General features: G+C 42.2%; 1 protein-coding gene across 1 annotated transcript in view; it reads left to right on the top strand.

Moving 5' to 3' along the window:
* MLIP (muscular LMNA interacting protein) overlaps positions 1–22,064 on the top strand; it is a 106,514-nt gene that overhangs the window by 68,971 nt on the left and 15,479 nt on the right. The window contains exon 11 of the mRNA XM_083174968.1: positions 6,513–6,638. Within this exon, the coding sequence (XP_083031094.1) occupies positions 6,513–6,638 (126 nt within the window). The remainder of the gene's footprint in view (positions 1–6,512; positions 6,639–22,064) is intronic.

Raw genomic sequence — 22,064 nt, 5'->3', positions numbered from 1 at the left:
ACAAAATTACTCACCCAAATCTAACTCTCTCTGCACATGTTACATCTGCACCCCCTGCAGTGCACATGGTTTTGTCCATCTAAGAAGGATTTTGTCAGAAAGAATTAACCAAAATAAGGCCCATAGTGGGAATGGAACCCATGACCTCAGTGCTGTGAGGCAGTAATGTTAACCATTACACCATCCGTACTGCCAAGTTTATTCACTACATTAAAATGTAACTTTTATTATTACAGATGTCGGTACTTGTGTAGTTTCACAGTGGCAGTTACGCTGTCAGCGTAGCGTCCCTTTTGGAATCAGCGTAGTGTTCCCGCGGCCAGCGTAGTTAGTCAGAAGTAGTGTAGTGTTTCCGCGGCCGCTTAAGCGTCCCTGTCAGATCCAGCCAGGGATCAGAAGTAGCATAGTGTTCCCGCGGCCAGCGTAGTACATGTCGTCATTACTGTCTCAGATGTATGATATGGCAGGTGTGAATGTGTTCCTGAAACAACCCCACTATCCACTCCAGCCCAAAGCGTGGCGAGAGCACGCATTACGTGCCCTCCCAACCTTTTCATACCCCCACTATCCACTTTGGCGTGGATTCGATTATATAAAGTGTGGCGAGCACAGGGAGCCACCGAGCCTGAAGCGTTGCGAGCAGCCGCGGATGACCTTACATGAAATCCGCGTCCGCTCACCACACTATATAAAATCAACTCCATGCCGATGTGGATAGTCGGGTATGAAAAGGTCGAGAGGATGCGTAACGCATCCGCTCACCACGCTTCGCTGCAGGTATGTAACATGGAACACTGGCAAATGCCTCCCGTGCTTTGGGCTGCCGTGGATAGTGGGGGCTTCAAATGGAGGCATTTGCCAGTATGTAACATGGAGCACTGGCAATGCCTCCTTCATTGTAAATGAGACGCACGTGCGTCCACACCCTCTCTTTGGACAGGAGATGCACGCGCTACAGGACCCTAACACTGTCGGCAGGGTTGCTGTACCCTATCACAATAGCTACTCACATGCAGCAGCGTCTCATTGCTGGAGCGTCTGAGACACTCCTGCGTCTCAAACAGATGCAGCGCCGCTCCGCCGGCGCCAGCATGATCACCTCTCTCCGATAAAGAGAGGTGATCACGCTGGTGCCGGCGGTGTGAGAGAAGCGATGACTAGGCTTGCCAGGGACACCGGGGACAGAGATGCAGTTCCCGACAACAGTACGGTAGTTACTTGTGTAGTTTCACTGCGGCAGCCTACTCTTATAATGTAGCTTAGGCTGCCGCCATGAAACTACACAAGTAAGGCAGCCGATGGGCTACGCTGATAACGTAGCATAGGCTGCCACCGTGAAACTACAAAAGTAAGGCAGCCATTGGGCTATGCTATTACCGTAGCTTCAAACGTAACGTAAGCTGCCGCCGTGAAACTACACAAGTACTCAGATGTCAAATCCATTGTATTTAAAACAGTCAGCAAAGTATGTAAAAGAGGAAGGAACTAAGTGAAAAAAGGATGAAAATATGTCTTAAAATTGAAAACTGTACCACGCACACCAGGGACTGACTTTGTAGTATTATTGTATAACAGTGGTCGGTCTTGTTATATTAATTTAATCATGAATTGCGGCTCTATCTGTACAACAGATTCTTCAATTATCATGTTTCCACATTCTATTTTTTTGTACTCAGACCCACTAATCTCCAGAGAGAGCGTTAAATGCTAATTCAGAATGTATAATTGAATGTTTAGTATTCCTCACTGGGGAAACATTTGCAAAACATATCTGCTTTCTGTATTTATGTAACATATTCATTTTGTGGCTATTGTTGTTCATTTGCAGTCACCAATATCTCATTGTTTGCAATAGCAATATGCTGTTTAACCCATTCAGGACAAGGGCATTATTTATAAATGAAAAGTCCTTCATTCAGGAGATTTATAGAGCATGTATATATATTGCCAATGTCCTAATAACTTAATCCATACACAAATATATAGGATCCATCCACGATAGTAATAGATGAGTCATAGATATAGTTATAATGATGTGTATTCTATATGCATAATATACTTACAGTATATACATATATCTAAGTATCACCTTAATTAAATGATATCATTATAGTATGCGCAGTATGAGGTATTATCCAGGGTTAGATGATGTCCTATGTCAGAAACCACGGTGCTCGTTCGCATTTGCGAGCGTGTTCGTTCCTTACCCGCTTGCTGGTGTGTCTTGTAGCACAGGCCCCCGTCCTGTGCCGTCCCCGGGTACTCTCCTTGGCAGGATCTGAGCGGCATTACCTTTAACTGTTGCCAGCGTCCCACGCTGGTCCCACGCCACATGGGTGCCGCCATGACACCTGCAATCACATGACTCTGTTGTTAAAAGGTGTGCACAGGCACTTCCAGGACTTACTGGAATTACTGCTGCAGCTGGCAGCCAATCACAGGCCAGTAGGGGTGATATAGCTGAGGCCTCTGGCCCATTACCCCTGCCTTGAACAACTTGTCTGATCCCTGTGTGTATCCAGTCCTCAGCGTTCCAAGGCTCCAGGTTCCTGTCCAGAGTCCCTGTGGTTACCCTGTGCAATTCATGTGCAATCTGCTGCTGTCCTCTGCTGATGTTAAAGCCCCCTGGCTCTCCACCTGCCAGGTTACCTTACCTGTCAAATTGGAGACAATTCCTTCATTATTTTCTTATTACATGAGGAGGGAGTATAGTGATTAAATTAATTATTATAAAACTTAGATAATCATGGGTACTTGTGTATTATCACGGCACCCCCGATTTCCATCGTAGGGCATTGTACAACCACAAAATCGCGTCGCACCCCATTGTTAACGCCACCCCACTATCAATACCAACCCGAAGCGTAGCGAGCGAAGCGAGCCTGCAAGGGGCGGCGGTACGCGTCCTCCGACCTTTTCATACCCCCACTATCCACATTGGCGTGGAGCTGATTTTATATACTGTGGTGAGCAAAGCGAGCCACCGAGCCCGAAGCGTGGTGAGCGCTCGCGTAATACTTGTGAAGTAATGCGCATTTCCTCATGGGGCTTGCTGCACTCGCCACGCTTCGGGCTCGGTGGCTCGCTGCGCTCGCCACGCTATATAACATCAACTCTACGCCAATGTGGATAGTGGGGGTTTGAAAAGGTCGGAGGACGCATACCGCCGCCCCCCGCGGGCTCGCTGGGCTCGCCACACTTCGGGTTGGCGTTGATAGTGGGGTGTTGTTAACAATGGGGGGGGGGGGGGATTTAACATTGTCATTACCCATCAGGGTGGGGATACAATTAAAAATCGGGTCTGGATGGTCATTTAACATGGAAATCGCGTCGCATCACATCTCATGCCATTATAATGGCATGCGATGCAACGCGATATTAAAATTGTACACTCATTCCGGGGAAAGGCTCAAATCGGCTCCATCGCATGCCATCGTATACCATAATTAGTGGTATGCGATGCGACGCAATGGGTGCCGTGATAATACACAAGTACCTAATCATGTAATTAGTTTTATTTGTCACAATATTGTAAACAAACACATAACATTAAATTAGAAATGATAATCATTTTTAGCATATGATCAGTTATTAGGCTTACTGAGGAATTGATATTTAAATTATTGCTTAAGCATTGTGAAAAGTAATATATAAATATTAATGGATTAAACGCATTGATAAGTATGACTGTAGATTACAGATTCTCAAACTCGGTCCTCAGAACCCCACACAGTGCGTGTTTTGCGGGTCTCCTCCCAGAATAACAAGTGAAATAGTTACAGTATCTCCAAATGTGGATCTCTTAAAATGTGTCAATAAGTATTCAATGCACCGATGCACGTGCCTGGTGACCTGGAAAATGTGAACTGTGTGGGGTCCTGATTACCGAGTTTGAGAACCCCAACTGTAGACCATACACTAAGTAATTCTCTTGTAAGCATTACTTTGAATAACAATTTTAAAATTCATATGGATATATAATAAATGAAATCCATTCAATGAGTGCAATAAATAAACATGTAATTTATGTGAAATAAGTAACATAACTATATGAGTGTACCTCCATGATTAATACTATCAATCACTAAACAATTGAAAAGAGAAAAGATCTTATAAATAGTATGCATAACATACTGAATAAATAGGGACATACATTGGAATTCTTTCTGCCATCTATTAATGATGTCTAGCAGAACAAATGAAAAAAAGAAAGAGACCTAAATGATTGAATAACGGAGCAAAATACTACATAGCACCATATTAGTGGTGGGAATACAAGTCAGATACAGTATAATAAAAGCCAAGTCCAGAAGGATAACATGCTTGCCTTGATAAAACAGTCAAATGTCAAATGTACGTCAAATACTCAACAACCATACACTACAGCAAACTGACAAAACAATATACAGGTTGAGTATCTCTTATCCAAAATGCTCGGGACCAGAAGAATTTTGGATAACGGATTATTCCGTATTTTAGAATGTTTTATATTTCAATGATGTATCCTGAGGTATCTTGCATTTATGTTGTACAAACACATCAAACACTTGAAATACACAAACATATATTTTATTTGTGCATGAAACAAGGTTTCAAAACATGACACAAAGTTTGTGAACTATCTCTGGTACTGAATTTAAATGCCAAGCAATCATTTTCTGGCACATATTTAGTGCCAGTTACATATCATATCCCCAGTGCTGTTACAGATGTCCCCAGTAGTGCCAGTTACATATCATATCCCCAGTGCTGTTACAGATGTACCCAGTAGTGCCAGTTACATATCATATCCCCAGTGCTGTTACAGATGTCCCCAGTAGAGCCAGTTACATATCATATCCCCAGTGCTGTTACAGATGTACCCAGTAGTGCCAGTTACATATCATATCCCCAGTGCTGTTACAGATGTACCCAGTAGTGCCAGTTACATATCATATCCCCAGTGCTGTTACAGATGTCCCCAGTAGAGCCAGTTACATATCATATCCCCAGTGCTGTTACAGATGTACCCAGTAGTGCCAGTTACATATCATATCCCCAGTGCTGTTACAGATGTACCCAGTAGTGCCAGTTACATATCATGTCCCCAATAATACTGTTACAGATGTACCCAGTAGTGCTTTTAGCAAGAATTTTTTTTCACTTTCCGGAATGTATGATTTTCGGAATAATTTGGATGATATTTGATTGAGTGTAACTTTTATCATTTTGTGGACGCTAGTTGCAGATTTATCAAAGGTAGTTTAAAATGTGCCTATCCAGGGTTTATATAACTAATTAGATTAGACAATTGTGTATACCTGAAGCAGACAATCAACAATGTTTTAAATTAACAATTGGGATTATATTTATCAACAACAAAACAACAACAAAGTTGCAGTGCTGGTATTTGAGGGGAGATATAAAAAATGAATTACCATGGTATTTGCAATAACAAATATTTATTAATAATAAAAATAGACGATAATAAAATAATATAAAAAATAGACAATAAAAAATGGCAAATGGTAGTAAAGATTGAATACCGTCAATACCACAATGTTGTGTAGCAGTCTCTCACTCGAATGGCTGGATGTCAGTAAAGTGCAATGTGTACCGTTCCTATTGATCACATTGTTATATTTGTTCAGAATGCTGAGTAATTGTCTCTGAGCCTCTCTAGATGTAGGCTCTCGCTTGTGTTGATGGCTCACAAGAAGCAGTGGGAGTCCTTGGATTTGTATGTAATGTGTGCTTCCTGTTGCCATTTGTGTACGGTGCTGAATGTGGAGGTAGAGGTAGACAGTAGAGCAATGTAAACATGCCTGGGATAGACAAAAGATATCCTTACAAACAAATAAGGATCAAATATGACTGAGGTAACCAAAAAGTTAAAAAAAAAAAAAACTAGGATGACCAACTGGTTCTTCTGCTGTCAAATGGTTACATGTGGGGGCAGTCCCAGCTGTAGTTCTCTCTCATTGGCAGTGTCCAGTTGTGATGGGTGTCTTTATTATGGACTCTTCATATGCTCAGATGTACACAAGGGAAGGACAAATTTGGGAAATTAGCATAACATCGTAGATGCAACTGTTGCTTGAATAATATCATTAATTTCTGCTTTCTCAACATCTATATATTTTAAATTCATATATTGTTTTAGCTGGATCCATGCTTAAATTACTTATTATTTAATCACCTGTTCATTTCTAATTGTTGTTTATTGTACTGTATATGTGTTTTGGGAATATATTATTATCATAAAATAAATATATTAGACCTTTTATGAGTGCTCCCATTTTATTTATTTGACTTTGTGTACATATAGTAGAAGTCCAGACTCCACATTGTGGGGGTCTATATTTAATATATTTAAATATTATGCAAAACTTTTCTTGGTATCTTCATTAGAGCCCATTTGATATATATTTATTTCTTAGGGTGCTGCACAAGACTGTTTTCTATATCCCGCTCTGTTTCATTTTCCAGTTACACAGTGTGTGTTTACTCTGTTTCTCCTTTTTTATATGAAGACAAAGCCTGGGGTGATACGTCCAACAACATTAAAAATGAATACATCTAAAAACAAGGAAGAAAGATTTTATTTGAATCCGTTCCAGCAATTCTCCATGCCACCATACACAAAAGAGACATATTTTGTAAGTCATCCAGATGTTATATTTATATATACAGTTATATCATATATTCATAGCTCAAAGACATACAAAAAGTAGTTTAAAGGCCCATACACACTTAAAGATTTTCATTTCAAAAGACTTTGCCAAAATCTCTGAAAGATATATCTTTCACCAAAGTAGTTCGTACACACTGAGCTATATTCACCAAAGAGCGAGAGATTTTCAGGCGGCGAAAGACTTTGATGAAAATCTTTCATTAAAAAAAGGATATTTTCATAATGGGCGGAGTTTGAATTCCAAGGTTGGGAGCAGGGGCCCTTTAATTTCAGTGCATTTCTGTTTTTGGAGCCTGATTCAGAACTGATTGCTGGGCTGGGTATATTCGGAGCCCAGCGATCAGGTAAACGCCACCCCGGCTGTTACTGCTATAATATACATTGGTGGGCCGTGGTATATATAGCCGGCAAGATAGCCGGCACTCAGCTCTGTAGGATAATGGGCCCCGTTCCCTCAGTGGTGTCCGGTGATGACCGGGCAGATAAATAGGAGATAAATGTACAGCGGCACTGGGGTCTTCAAATAACTCAGACAAGACGTTGACACATATGTTAACGTTGTCTGAGTTATTTGAAGACCCCAGTGCCGCTGTACATTTATTATATATATATATATATATTTTTTTTATTATTTATTTATTAGGGAAGCCTTGCATTGGTGGCAGTGGTTATATATATATATATATATATATATATATATATATATATATATATATATATATATACAGTGGTCGAAGTGGAAATTTTGAAGTGGGGGTATGGAAATTTTGAAGTGGGGGTATGGAAAAGTAAAGAGTGAATATAGTGCGCACCTTCGGACACCCCCCTGTCCATCAACGTCCCCTGCCAGACTGCCCCGTTGTACAGGGGTATTACAAAAGCACAATGGAGGTTATTCTGATCGGAGCGGCCAAACGTGCGTACGTTCGCCTTTAACGTACGCTAGCCGTACGCGGCCGTTAGGGTTAGGTCCACCCACAAATCAGCCGCTTACGTACGGGCAGAAATACCGTAGAAGGGGAGTGGCGTACAAATGAGCGTACGGCAACGTACGCGGACGGCCCAGCCCTTGCACTCCGACAACAGGCGTACAATTGAGCGTACACCACCGTTTACGGACGTCTCTCGGCCGTCTTCCCACCGACTTCTTGCGGCTATCTGAGCGTACGCCAGCTTGCACAGACGGGTCCCTATTGTTTTCAATAGAAAAGTCAGCTTATGTCACCGCTCGTGAGAGTGAGCGTACGTCCGTGTACGCTGACATACCCTTCATATATATGGACCTGCAAATCTTGCCTTTCAACTATAATTATGAAAATTAATTAATTGATTGAATTAATTAATGTGCAAAATAGTGGGCATGGGCTTAAAACATTGCTGAAACATCCTTTGTAGGTGTTAGATGTGGTTTATGTTATTGTATCCTAAATACAAAACCTATGTTAGTATTAGAGTGAACACGTTGACACATGTCGACTTGTGTAGATTGAGTGTGCTACTGTGTAAAGTCTATGAAAGCACGTAGTGAATGTGTCTAACTGTTTAGCAAATACCTACCTTAGCGTATATAAGCAGGTCTTAAAAAGATTCTTACCTTAAATTAAACAAACCTTTAAATGTGGAGAAGTATAGAAGATAAGCTTCCAATGTGTTTGCGTGCTGTGTGTGGCTTGCAGGCAGTGAAATAATGGTTTGGACTTAATAGACTGCAGCATTGCTTATTTCATTCAGGTGTATGTGTTTGAGTAGTAATCAGCGTTAATTAGCAAACTCAGGCGCACGCTGGCATGCGGTATCTGTAGGGGTGGTCTGAGCTGGCGGTTGGCGGGCGCTTGTCTGGTGTCCGAAATGAATGGTGCTTTAGGCGATCGTGCGGTAGTAGCACCGCTCATTTTTTGTGCACACCCCCGTGTACGCCCATATTTACGCCCATTTTCCCTCATTATTTCGGCCGCTCCCCTCAACACGCCCCTATGCCGCCCCCAATACCCGTACACTCGCGTACAGGTTTTTTCGCACGTTGAGACCCGTCCGTAAGCGTTGTTCAGTGTTCGCGCCTGCGCATTAGCGAATCTGCACATGCGCAGATCATGAAAAACCCCGGGACGTACGCGTACGGCCCGGCCGCACCAACCAGAATAAGGCCCAATATGTGCTGCTGAGTGATCAGAGAGTATCCTGAGGGGGAAAAAAAACTTTTTTTTTTTATCTTCAGATTAAAGTGGGGGTATGCCATACCCCCGTATACCGCCCCACTTCGACCACTGTATATATATAGATATATATATATATATATATATCTATATATATATCTATATATGTATATATATATATATATATATATATAGATATATATATAGATATATATATATAAATAAATAAATAAATAGGAAAGCCTTTCATTGGTGGCAGTGGTTATATATATATATATATATATATATATATATATAGATATATATAGATATATATAGATATATCTATATATATCTATAGATATATCTATATATATATATATATATATATATATATATATATATATATAAATAGGGAAGCCTTTCATTGGTGGCAGTGGTTATATATATATATATATATATATATATATATATAAATAAATAGGGAAGCCTTTCATTGTTGGCAGTGGAGCTGCGTCAGTATGGGGACACTGTGGAGCGGGCGGCTGGAAGCACTTTGCCGTGTTCCGACACTCAGAGGGACAGATGACAGCGGGGACCGGGAGCTGCTGCGGGCGGGTGAGCGTCTTTTTCCCCCTGCTCCGTCTCCGTGCTGCGAGCAGGGGGAGGGGAAGGGGGGAGAGCAGGGGGAGGCGGCGGGGCGGCGGGGCGGTACACGGGCTGAAAGTGGATAATCTTTCAGCCCGTGCTGCGTACACACTCAGCGATGATGGATAAAAAACCATCCATCATCGCTGGCATGCTGGTAAAACCAGCCGACGTGGGTCCTCGCTAGCGATGATGCGGGAGCGCGCATCATCGCTAGTAAGCAATCTGTGGGGCATACACACTAGGCGATTTTCAGCTGAAAATCGCTCAAAACGGCTGTTTTGAACGATTTTCATGTGAAAATCGTCAAGTGTGTATGGGCCTTAAGAGGTTTGAATAATGTATATGTACACTTTGCTCTTGTGCAGGTACATCTAAGCACATTGCAAACAGCATTTTCTCATTCAGGGCCAGATGCACTAAGCTTCAAAAGTGATACAATGGAGAGTGATAAACCACCAACCAATTACATCCTACTGGAACTTTTTCAAACACAGTCTCTGACATGTCAGACAGGAGCTGATTGGCTGGCTGGCCATCACTCTCTATTTTGTCACTTTTGAAGCTTAGTGCATCTGGCCCAAGGTCATCTCATGATAGTTTTTGCATCTTAAACAGTGGCGGTTCCTTCTATAGGGCTGCAGGACTGCAGCCCCTCCAGTTAAAATCACAACAACAGAGACATAGACAGCACCAGAGCTCTTGTGCTTTCCCCTGCAGAGGTGCGTGCTACCCACGGAGCTCTGGTGCTGGCTGTCTGTGTCTCTGACATGCTGGTAACCTCCTCTCACCATGCTCCATGATGCAGCAGGGCAGACACAGCAACAGCCCATCACTGTGAGAAGGAGTTAAGCATGTAGTAGCTTCCTATTGGAAGCTACTACTGATCATCATACACAGAGCTGGAAACTCCTCCCCCTCTTAGGCTGCCAGTACATGGAGCGATGACAGCAATAGCTACCAACAGGAAGCCATTCTGTGCAAATAGCCAGAGGTACAGTGCTTCTATGGGCTGCTGTCTGTGCAGCCCAGAAGCAATTCCTCTGCAGTGAGCATGCCCAGACATCAGTGTGATGCAGTTGAAGGATGGCATGCATTGCACCAGAAAGGCGCATGGAAGTTTTTTTAATTTTAATAATATTTTTATTGAACAAACACTGCACATGGACCATGTTGTACTAAACCTTGGAGAGATAAAAGGGGAAGAGAGGTAAAGTACCAACTAATTAGCCTAACTGCCATTTTCAGACACAAGCTGTAACATGGCAGTTAGGAGGTGATTGGCTGTGGTACTTTACCTCCATATAGTATATATTTTTCTCCAAGGCTTAGTACATAGACTCCAAAGTTTTTTTTTTTTCTTCAAGAAAGTTATGAGTGGCCCTGACAGCATTTGACTGACTGTATGCAAGCTCTGTATGAGATTCCCCAGCAGCTGTTGCAATATACATACATGTGGAAAATGACCCTGCTGTGACATGATAATGTTTGTCGCAGGGCATGACATTTAAAGATCTTTACACACAGTATTAATACATAGCATACTTAGCATAGTTACATAGTAATACAGTTTATGAGGTTGAAAAATACAATCCATCAAGTTTAACCTACAGTATAACTGATCTCCTACAGTGTAAATGACCTAGATGAGGTCACTGTCTATTCTAAACCAGACTCTCAATGACCCAAAGAGGCTGTAAAATCTGAGTCAACTATAGTGCATTAAAATTAATGAGTATATTTACCATTGGATCTATTTTCTGTAAAAAAATAAACCCTACCGTGTATACTCGAGTATAAGTCGACCCGAATATAAGCCGAGGCACCTAATCTTACCACAAAAAAACTGGGAAAACTTATTGACTCGAGTATAAGCCTAGGCTGGGAAATGTAGCAGCTTCTGGTAAATAATAGCAGACACCACAGGCTGCTCCCTCTGCATAATAGCAGGACACCACAGGTGGTCCCCCAGCACAGGACACCACAGGCTTCTCCCCCTCCACAGGACATCACAGGCTGCTCTCCCTGCACAATACACTACAGGCTGCTCCCCCTGCACAAGACACCACAGGCTGCTCCCCCTGCACAGTAGGCTTCTGCCCTTGCACAGGACACCACTGGCTGCTCCCCCTGCACAGCACACCACTGGCTGCTCCCCCTGCACAGGACACCACAGGCTGCTCTCCCTGCACAATACACCACAGGCTGCTCCCCCTGCACAAGACACCACAGGCTGCTCCCCCTGCACATGAGGCTTCTCCCCTTGCACAGGACACCACTGGATGCTCCCCCTGCACAGGACACCACAGGATGTTCTCCCTGCACAATACACACCAGGCAGCTCCCCCTGCACAAGACACCTCAGACTGCTCCCCCTGCACAGGAGGCTTCTCCCCTTGCACAGGACACCACTGGCTGCTCCCCCTGCACAGGACACCACAGGATGTTCTCCCTGCACAATACACCACAGGCAGCTCCCCCTACACAAGACACCACAGACTGCTCCCCCTGCACAGGAGGCTTCTCCCCTTGCACAGGACACCACTGGCTGCTCCCCCTGCACAGGACACCACAGAATGTTCTGCCTGCACAGGACACCACAGGCTGATCCCCTGGGACACCACAGGCTGAGCCCCCTGCTACGGACACCACAGACGGAGGGGCGGGGGAGCAGCCGCCACTTACCGAATCCAGCGTCTGACTCCGGGGGTGAGGTGGTACGCGGCCGCCGCCACTGACCTGCTCCTGCGTCCAGCCGTCCGCCGATGAGTGACTCCATGGCGCTGCCCGACTCCACTTTGAACATAGACGCGGCTACAGCAACATGGCCACCGGCCTCCTGCACTGAGGATGTCTAGTGCACGAGGCCGGCGGCCATATTACACCTATATGCAAAGCAACTGACTCGAGTATACGCTGAGGGAGGCAAAAAACGCTGAAAAACTTGGCTTATACTAGAGTATATACAGTAACCTAGAGGCTGTCCTGTGTGCAGTCCATCTGATAATCAGGTCACTATGTGGTTTGCTGTATTGATGCCTTTATGTATTGGTATATATGAACCATATACCCTCTTAGATACCTCTTCTCTAATGTAAGGTTTCTGTCCTGAAGATGGTCTCCGGCCCTAAACACTGTAGACATTTTACAGTAAAATTTGGTTCACAAGTACCTGGAGTGACGCTATTTATTGTCCATAATATTCATGCACTGGATCTTCCTGCTGACAGTGGGCACCCAGGCCAAGGTTTAAAGTGGAGCAGGAGCCAGTGGGGAGTGACGGACTTTATTGCAATATATATATATATTGTATACACACACAGCTTAAAAACACCCATATCCAGTACTTTCTTGTAATTAGTTTTATAAAGAGGGGAGGGGCAGCACCTCTTAATGAGCTTCCTGTCAATGCATACAACATATACAATAAAAGATTGAGGGCTCTTGTCAATGATCATGTTTTGAAGAGGCTAGATTTTGACTCATGGGATTTTACAAATAATCTTGAGAATAACATTGTGAAAATAGCTTACAATATTTGGTACTTGTCTATTATCTGGGTGCCCGATTTTTTCATTGCATGCCACTACTTAAGGCATGCAATGCGATGCAATGCGATTTTTCATTGTAAAGACCCGATTTTTAATTGTATAGTCAGCCATGGGTGATTTCATACCCCCACTATCCAACTACGCATGGAGGTGATTTTATATAGTGTGGCGAGCGCAGCGCGCCACCGAGCCCGAAGCGTGGCGAGCCCCGCGAGGGGATGCGGATTACTTTACATGTATTCTTCATCCCCACGCGGGGCTCACTGCGCTCGCCACGCTTCGGGCTCGGTGGCTCGCTACGTTCGCCACACTATATAAAATTAACTCCATGCGTAGTTGAATAGTGGGGGTATGAAATCACCCATGGGTGATACAATAAGAAATCTGGTCTTTATAATGAAAAATCACATTGCATTGCATTGCATCGCATTGCATCACATTGCATGCCTTAAGTAGTGCGATGCGATGCAATACAATGAAAAAATCGGCCAGATATTACACAAGTACCCAATATTTATTTAAAAAGTAACAGAGCACACTTCAGCAAACCATTTGCAATCACTGTTGACATTTCATGCTTGTAAATGATTTAGTCTCTTCAAATTTTTGTGAAGAAGAGTGGAATTTTAAGTGTTAATAAGACAATGCGTTTCTTAAAGAGACTTTATATGGGTTAAATCTTTGGAAGAAGACATCATAAAATGACCAAGGGTATGCATATACAGTACCTCACTGTTTGAATAATTGTAAATTAGCGAATAATGAAAAGTGCTAGTCAGTCATATGAATGCAAGACTGTACAAATTCAGCCTCAATAGAAACCAGTTGTGAGAACCATCAGCTTCTTATCCAAATTTTTTAATGTATAATTCCAATATAATCAGGAGTGAATTTCAAGAAGATTTCATAGCAGAGAAATCTTCCATGGCTCTTGACTAGAAACAAGTGGATTAGTCACGACTTTCCATAGCCAAAACCTACATCTGGCATGTCACATGCATGGGAACAAAATTGCTCTTTAGAAAAAAAATTAAGCTTCCCTTCAATCACCTAGTGATTTCCCCTTTTTAATGTTTATTTTATTGCTTTAAGTCACTTGTAAACCTGTCTCTTCCATTATATAGTCTTGCACATCCATTCTCTTTAAGGGCCTTCACTTTTTCTCCCTTTATAATCTGAATATATCATATGGACCTTGAGGAATGCACCATTTTTGGTCATTCTATCTACAGTATATGATATTGTTATTGTGTACAATAAACATCTGCAATTAAAAAAAATAGGAACATAGGGTTACACCCAGGGGTTAAAGTGAGGCGGAATGAGGTGGTACTGAGTTCCACCACCTCTAATGGTGAGGTGGAACATTTTAACCTCCACATTGGCCCTGTACAGTAATTCTCACAGAAAAGCATTCTACAGTAGTTTGTAGGGGATGCCAAAAACCCTACCACTGGCCCTGTCTCTGCCTAATGGGGGGAGGAAGGCAAGATATGAGTTCCCCCACCTCTGCATGACCACTTTAAGCCCTGGTTACACCCTAATTGATACATTCACTAGGACTTCTGACAGATTTCAATTGTTGGAAAACCAAAGTAACACTGCTGACTGTACCAATACCATCACAACACTTCTTTTAGTTGCCAGACAACAAGAGTCATGTAGTACCACGGTTTTCAAATTAAAACAGTAGCAATAGCAATTTTGCATGAATCCAAATACTATATTATATTTCTGGAAATATTTAATAGCATTTGAAATGCTGCAATTTGCTTGATACAGAAATGCATATAAATTAATGAACAGAGTTATTAAATAATTATATGTGGGGCTGTAAATCTTTACTTTAACAGCATGAACAGAGCTAATAAGATCAAAGCAAATTAAAGAGTCTTCTGCTCCCCGTGAGCGTAAACTATCCAGCACTTCGCAGCCAACATGGCTCGGAGAGCTCAGCAGTCCCCAGTTGCAAGTGGTTTAGCATCAGTGAATCTGTATCCTAAAATTAATTTCTCAAACAGCTTGTATAGAAAAAAAGGTTGAAAATTTTAATAATATGATTTCACAATTATCACTAATTGTACCAAACAAACAAAAGTAGCCAAATGTAATAGCCTTAAAGTTTGGTGGCCGTGCAGGATGCAGGACGATCTTGGAGTTTTTTTTAAAGGGGCAATCTTTTACATGCAAATCCATACTTTTAAATTGATGCCCATTTAATAAAACTTCAGAGTTCAGTCGGCATTCTGCACGGCTTCTGGACTCGGATGCTTTTACATTTGACCACGGAAGGTTGCCACTAGAAAAGAATGATGGATGAAGAGAGGATTTTTATTGTTGGGCCTGTATCCTAAAATATTGCAATCACAATTTCACAATGGTATTATAATGCAAAACAATAAAACAAACAAAGATTTTATTATACATATTACTTTATTATTTTCTTTTATTGCACATGAGTTATTATAGTGGTAAGCATTAACAGTAAATAGCTAACCTCTTCTCTGTAAAGAGAAAAGGTCATAGTGTAAAACTGGCCATACATTTACAGATCGGTTGTCCCATTGGGCTGGTTGGAACAAAATCCTGTTAATGGATGAGAGCAAATGACAGTTGACCATTTGCTTTGAATTGCTGGAAAACTGCCAAAAACTGTCAATCAGATACTACCAGGTTTTTGTTCCAACCAGCCCAATCTGACAATCGATCTGTAGATGTATGGCCACCTTAAGGTTTACAAAAGCCAAATTGACTTCCCTTCTTAGATGTTGGTAATAGTGCTGTTGGGTTAGGTTGGAGGGGAGGAGTTTAATGATATAGGGAGTTCAGGAAGTAGCTACAAAATAAGAGCTGTCTCTCTACTGCAGCTGTGGGAGACCAGAGAGGGACAAAACCAGTATGAAATAAGAGTGGCGCCCGATATCCTACAGCACCGGTGTATTTCATGCAAATTAAGTGATTAGAAACAATTATGTTGCCATATTTATTAGCACACATTCCCAATAATGAGATTTGCTTAGCACAAGATAACGGTGGAGGGACTTTCTGAACTCCCTGTATATTAGTCCCCCCAGCCTGGCATATGTTACTGCCTGGAATGCCTCTTGACTTGCTTTGTAACAGAAATGGTAATTTTTTTAAATTTCCTAAATGCATATATAATAAAAACCATTATTCTATTTAGTATAATTAAACATATATCACCGTAAAGCTTCTTCAGAGAGATTTAAAATATATTTTATTGAAATCAATAATGAATGTAATGGTTTTAGTACAAAAATGTGAGCACATCTGTTAGCTTAATTTTAAGTACAGTATAATAATATCACTTCTACATAATAAATCAATGTTGGGTTAATCGAATTGACTTGGTTAGTTTGAGAAGAGCACATATCTATTACGTTTCCAAATAGTGACAGTAGGTATTCTATTAAAGTATTTAAGTTCTAAAAATGTTTTAGTTGCATGCACTGTTTCAAAGTTGTTCTATGTACTTTAAAAGAAGCAAAAGTTTGTGATTAAGGTGATACACAAAAAAAAACTAGTAACAATAGTAAGTGGAATGTTTACATTATGATACCAACTAGAACAATTTGTCATCCTCTAGTTAGGGTTCCACATACTAGGGTGCAGGACTTGTCTGCATTTTTTACTTTAGCAATTTCCAGTTTATATCAGCAAGTGACAAGTTCTTCTACACAGCTTTTGTTACAATAAAGACCATTTTTTAATGTTGGTGCTGTGGTTTGTATCATTGTAGAAAGTCAACACACTTGATGATGTCATTACTTGTGTATTTGCTAAAATAAAAAACATAAATATTTGCTACATTTACTGTAGATAGGCCGTCTCTTTTACATGGGTTGGGATATTAGGGGAACATTTTATTATTACAATTTTGCACAGTGACATTGGGCCTTATTTTGGTTCACTATCAGAGGCAAATGCACTGCAGGTGGGGCAGATATAACCTGAGCAGGGAGAGAATTAGATTTTGGTGAGTTCTTTTGTTTCTGTGCAGGGTAAATACTGGCTGCTTTATTATTACACTGCAATATAGATCTCACTTTGAAGTAAAACCCCACCCAAATCTAACTCTCTCTGCACATGTTATATCTGCCCCACCTGCAGTGCACATGGTTTTGTCCATTTGAGAAGGAATTTACTGTTTTGGGGTTACCCACTGCGCTGTCAATCAGGACAGTATAGATAAAATAGAATTGGTCTAGATTCTGTAGCACACCAAGCAAAATGAGGAGGACACGCTGTATTTAAAACAATACGTTTTTATATAGACAAAAAGTAAAATTAAATATCAGGTGGGTATAAAAACACAAATTGGAATATAATACATATAAAGACAATAGCTCATATAATAGAAAAAAAGCCTTGGTAGCAAGGTCAATATTATGACAATGGATTGCTAAAGACAAAAATAATAATAAATATCAGGTGGGTACATAAACACAAATTGGAGGATAATACACAGAAGACAATATTTGTAAAATCTTATAAAACATCCTTGGTAGAGCCAGAGAAACTGTGGAGTGGATTGCAGACTTGGATGAACCGAGCTGATAGCAGGCACGGCGTCCACGCTGAGATGCAAACAGCGTAACCGGAAGTGGGCGGCTTCAGTCACTTCGGGAAAAGGGCGGAAGTAGGTGTCCAAGTCTGCGCACAGTTCTGGCAGAAGGGGCGGGCAACGCGTTTCGTCTCCTAGGCACTGGAGACTTTTTCAAGCAGTCGCGGGCAGAAGGGGCGGGCAACGCAGTCGCGGGCAGAAGGGGCGGGCAACGCGTTTCGTCTCCTAGGCACTGGAGACTTTTTCAAGCAGTCGCTTGAAAAAGTCTCCAGTGCCTAGGAGACGAAACGCGTTGCCCGCCCCTTCTGCCAGAACTGTGCGCAGACTTGGACACCTACTTCCGCCCTTTTCCCGAAGTGACTGAAGCCGCCCACTTCCGGTTACGCTGTTTGCATCTCAGCGTGGACGCCGTGCCTGCTATCAGCCGGGAGACCATCTACTCCCCGGCACACAGCTCGTGAAATTACCTTCACCTTCCACTCAATACCTCGTGGATGCTGACGTCCATTTCAGCGTGACCGCTAACCTCCAGATATACCGACCAAACCAACGAGGTCGCCGCTTCCTTCCACAGAAGTGCTGCCAGTCCAACGCTACAAATCTGTGAGTGTTATTATACCGTCATCGCATTATGAGCTATCATTTGGCTTACTAACTGTGTCTCTGTGCCTACTAACAAGTTGGTTCATCAATTTGCTATTAAGCCACTACCTGTGTGGACAATTTCTGCGTGTCAGCTTACTCGCTAACCCAGGTCTGGCTTTTGTTCTAACACTGCATCATCCTTTTAAATCGTGTGCACACTAACAGACTTCAATCTGAGGGAATCCCCTACAAATTATTCTCGCTGGGACGCCAGCATACCCATATATGGGACGTTCATCCAAGTCTGCAATCCACTCCACAGTTTCTCTGGCTCTACCAAGGAGGTTTTATAAGATTTTACAAATATTGTCTTCTGTGTATTATCCTCCAATTTGTGTTTATGTACCCACCTGATATTTATTATTATTTTTGTCTTTAGCAATCCATTGTCATAATATTGACCTTGCTACCAAGGCTTTTTTTCTATTATATGAGCTATTGTCTTTATATGTATTATATTCCAATTTGTGTTTTTATACCCACCTGATATTTAATTTAACTTTTTGTCTATATAAAAACTTATTGTTTTAAATACAGCGTGTCCTCCTCATTTTGCTTGGTGTGCTACAGAATCTAGACCAATTCTATTTAATCTATACTGTCCTGATTGACAGCGCAGTGGGTAACCCCAAAACAGTATTGTCTGAAGGAAAACTGAAGGGACCTCTTTCCCCTGCAGCAGCCACTCAGTACATTTTCCAATTGTATATATATTTTTTCTTTACGAGTTAATTCTAAACAGCGCCGGGGCACTTAGGAGACTTGGAAATTTCCTTTTTCTCCTGAGTAAACACAAAACCCATTTGAGAAGGAATTTGCCTCTGAGAATGAACCAGAATAAGGCCCATTACATAGCAGGCATGGAGGCAGGAAATCAATGTGTAGACATAGGAGCTGATGCAAGCAAGTATGTCACAACTGCATTCAAACTGCAGTATTAGCACCCCCTCTGCAGGGCTAGATCAAACCCAATGTGAGAATTTTTTAATCAAATGAGTTACTTAATGAATACAAACAAACACACACATAGGGGCAGATTCAGTTAGACACAGGACTATACACGCTGCTGCAACAATTGGTAATAATGCCTTGAGCAATTTAATTAGTTGAAAATTTCCAAGCTTAGTAAGCCAATGGCTAATGAACATTAACCTATAGCTTTCGTAGGAGGTAAAGAATTGCAACATGTGGTAAGCCCCAGAGGGTGCACGTAATGCAGATTTATACTGATTTTTTCAATTCCTGAGGCAAAAACTGTAAAGTGCTCCATCTGGGGATTACAGTTGGTTATGGTATAAAACATCTACAGTGTCTAGGTTTACAATCATATGGTCGACCCCTAATGGTGGACAGTCACAAGGTCGACCTTAAAAAGGTCGACAGGGCCCAAAGGTCGACAGTCAAAAGGTTGAGAGGGTCCAATGGTCGACAGACTGGCACACAGAATATGTGCACACCTTATTTGAGTTGAAGATATATGCAAGTGAGATGAGCATTTTTTAAAGGTTGCATCTACTTAAAACTTACTTTTGAGAAGTGGAACATAGGGGAGAAACAGAAGTTTCTTCATGATGCCAGTAGCTGTCAGCAATTGCCTGCCTCACCTCCCACTTCACCATTGTGTAGAGCAGGTCCATGATAGGGAGGTGCCCTTGTACAGCCACTTTATTCAACCAGACCTCAAGCTAGCCCTGCACCTCTGAATCAAGCCCTTGGTTGTACTGATTCATCCAAATTGAATGAAATTGCTACTGAGATGATTACAATCACCCTCTTGTTCTAAGCCAGCGGTTCTCAAACTGTGGGTCCTGACCCCAAAGTGGGTCCCCACCTGCTTAGCATGGGGTCGCGACTCCATGTTGGTGACCATCAGGCTGATGACTTTTCTAATCTCAGTCAGTGATTCAAGGAGTCTGGAAAATCTGTTTTATTGTCTGTTATTTTAGACTCCTCCCATCACTGTGTGCCTCCACAATGCTGCCATGTATGTGCTGTCTGCCGCCTACACATGTGATGTGATGACCTTCTGCATTCACTTGTTGGGGTCCCGTAATTATTTTTATTGTCTGATGGGGTCCCAGAGCAAAATAGTTTAGGACCCCTGTTCTAAGCTATAGCATCCTAACAGTGATAACATTTGCCCCAATAGTACTTGCATGCTGTATAATATGTTCTGCTGATCTTTCCTCTTTCAAAAATAGCTTTACAATATTTTGAGCTCTTTGTTGAGCATTTGGAACAATGCATAATGAAACAATGGGTGATAGATTAAAAGATGCTACAAAATGCATTTATCAAATCAAAAGAAAGAATCATAAAACTCCTAAATATTTAAAGAGTTGTAACTATGGTAGCGTCTAATAAAGTGAGAGTGAGAGTACAAATGCTGTATTAAGTATGATCAAATCTATTGAATCTATTAAAGACTGCAGCCATATGTGAAATAAAACAAAAAGAGTAAACATTCTATTATATTTAAAAATTATTATCTGTTCAGCCTTGAAAAATGAAAAAATAAAAAAGTCATCCATTGGGGAAATAATATACATTTGTATACATTCTGAATTATTGCAAAATGTATCTGCTCAATCTCGATAAGTGCAGTCATTAGTGAAGAGTGAAACAATTCAGTAAATTCTAAATCTACTGAATATCTGTTTTATACAGTAGTTATGAAAATAAATCTTAAATTCCGAATGCAGTGGTGTAGCTAAGGCCCTTATTCTGATCGGTGCGGATATATCTGTGTGCGTTCGGCCCACCGATGTTTTGTGTCTGCGCATGTGCAGAGGCGTCTCTGCGCATGTGCGAGCGGGGCGTACGCCCAAATCCTGCATGATATGTGAACACTCCGAACAGGGGGTGGAGAGGGGCGTGAAGGGCTATTTGGGCTCATTACCATATGCATACGCCCCGCGTTTCATGGGAGTTCCCATGAAAACGCTGGGCGTACGCATGGTAATGCGGCCGTGACGCACGTGTAGGGGGCGGACATATGACATCGCCGGATGTCAGCTGCCCGCCCAGATCCCTGCTTTTGCACGGAAAAATGTCCGTGTGGTCTGAGGTTGCGGGTGCTGGTGGAGCACACGGTCCTGCATTCGATGGTCTGCGACCATCGAATGATGGGGGAGGTTCCCTTAGATGGAGGAGGCGTATTCCGTGAAAAATACACGTGCGGTCCGTTCGGCCAGCTTCTTACCGCATACGGACGGAGTTGGCGATCCATATGGAAGGCGGGGTTTCGCACGCACGGTCCTGGCCGCATAATCGGCTCCGGCCGCACCGATCAGAATAAGGGCCTAAGTGACATAATGCCCTGTGCAAGGGTATGTTTTAGCCCCCCCCCCGTCCCATCATTTTTCCTTCTTATAGTAGTGCCCCTATACACATTATGCAACACAGTGCCTTTTGCCATACACCATAGTGCCCATTACACATTATGCCACTGTAATGCTTATTTTACTTTATGCCACATATAATGCCCCCTGCTTACACACACGTTATGCCCCCACTAATGCCGCTTATATTTAATGCACCCACTAGTGCCACTTACACACATAATGGCCACTGTTGTGCTGCTCACACACACAACCAGGAGCTGATTCAGACCTACTTGTAGAGAATTCGGAAACTCTGTCAATGGTGGGGTCTGTGTAAGCACATAGGCATATGTGTAGACCGCTGCTGTGAGCGCCGATATTTTCAATCGCCGGGGCACTCACACATTGATTAACAGGCAGAGGGGATGTTCTTGGGTGGACACCTAGAGTTTCCTAGACTTCCCCACAAAAATGATTGGTACGACCATAGAAACACTGGATGAGCTA

Source organism: Crinia signifera, chromosome 3, assembly GCF_055691185.1.
Source record: "Crinia signifera chromosome 3, ASM5569118v1, whole genome shotgun sequence".
Lineage (NCBI taxonomy): Eukaryota > Metazoa > Chordata > Amphibia > Anura > Myobatrachidae > Crinia > Crinia signifera.
This window is presented reverse-complemented; position numbering and strand designations above follow the sequence as displayed.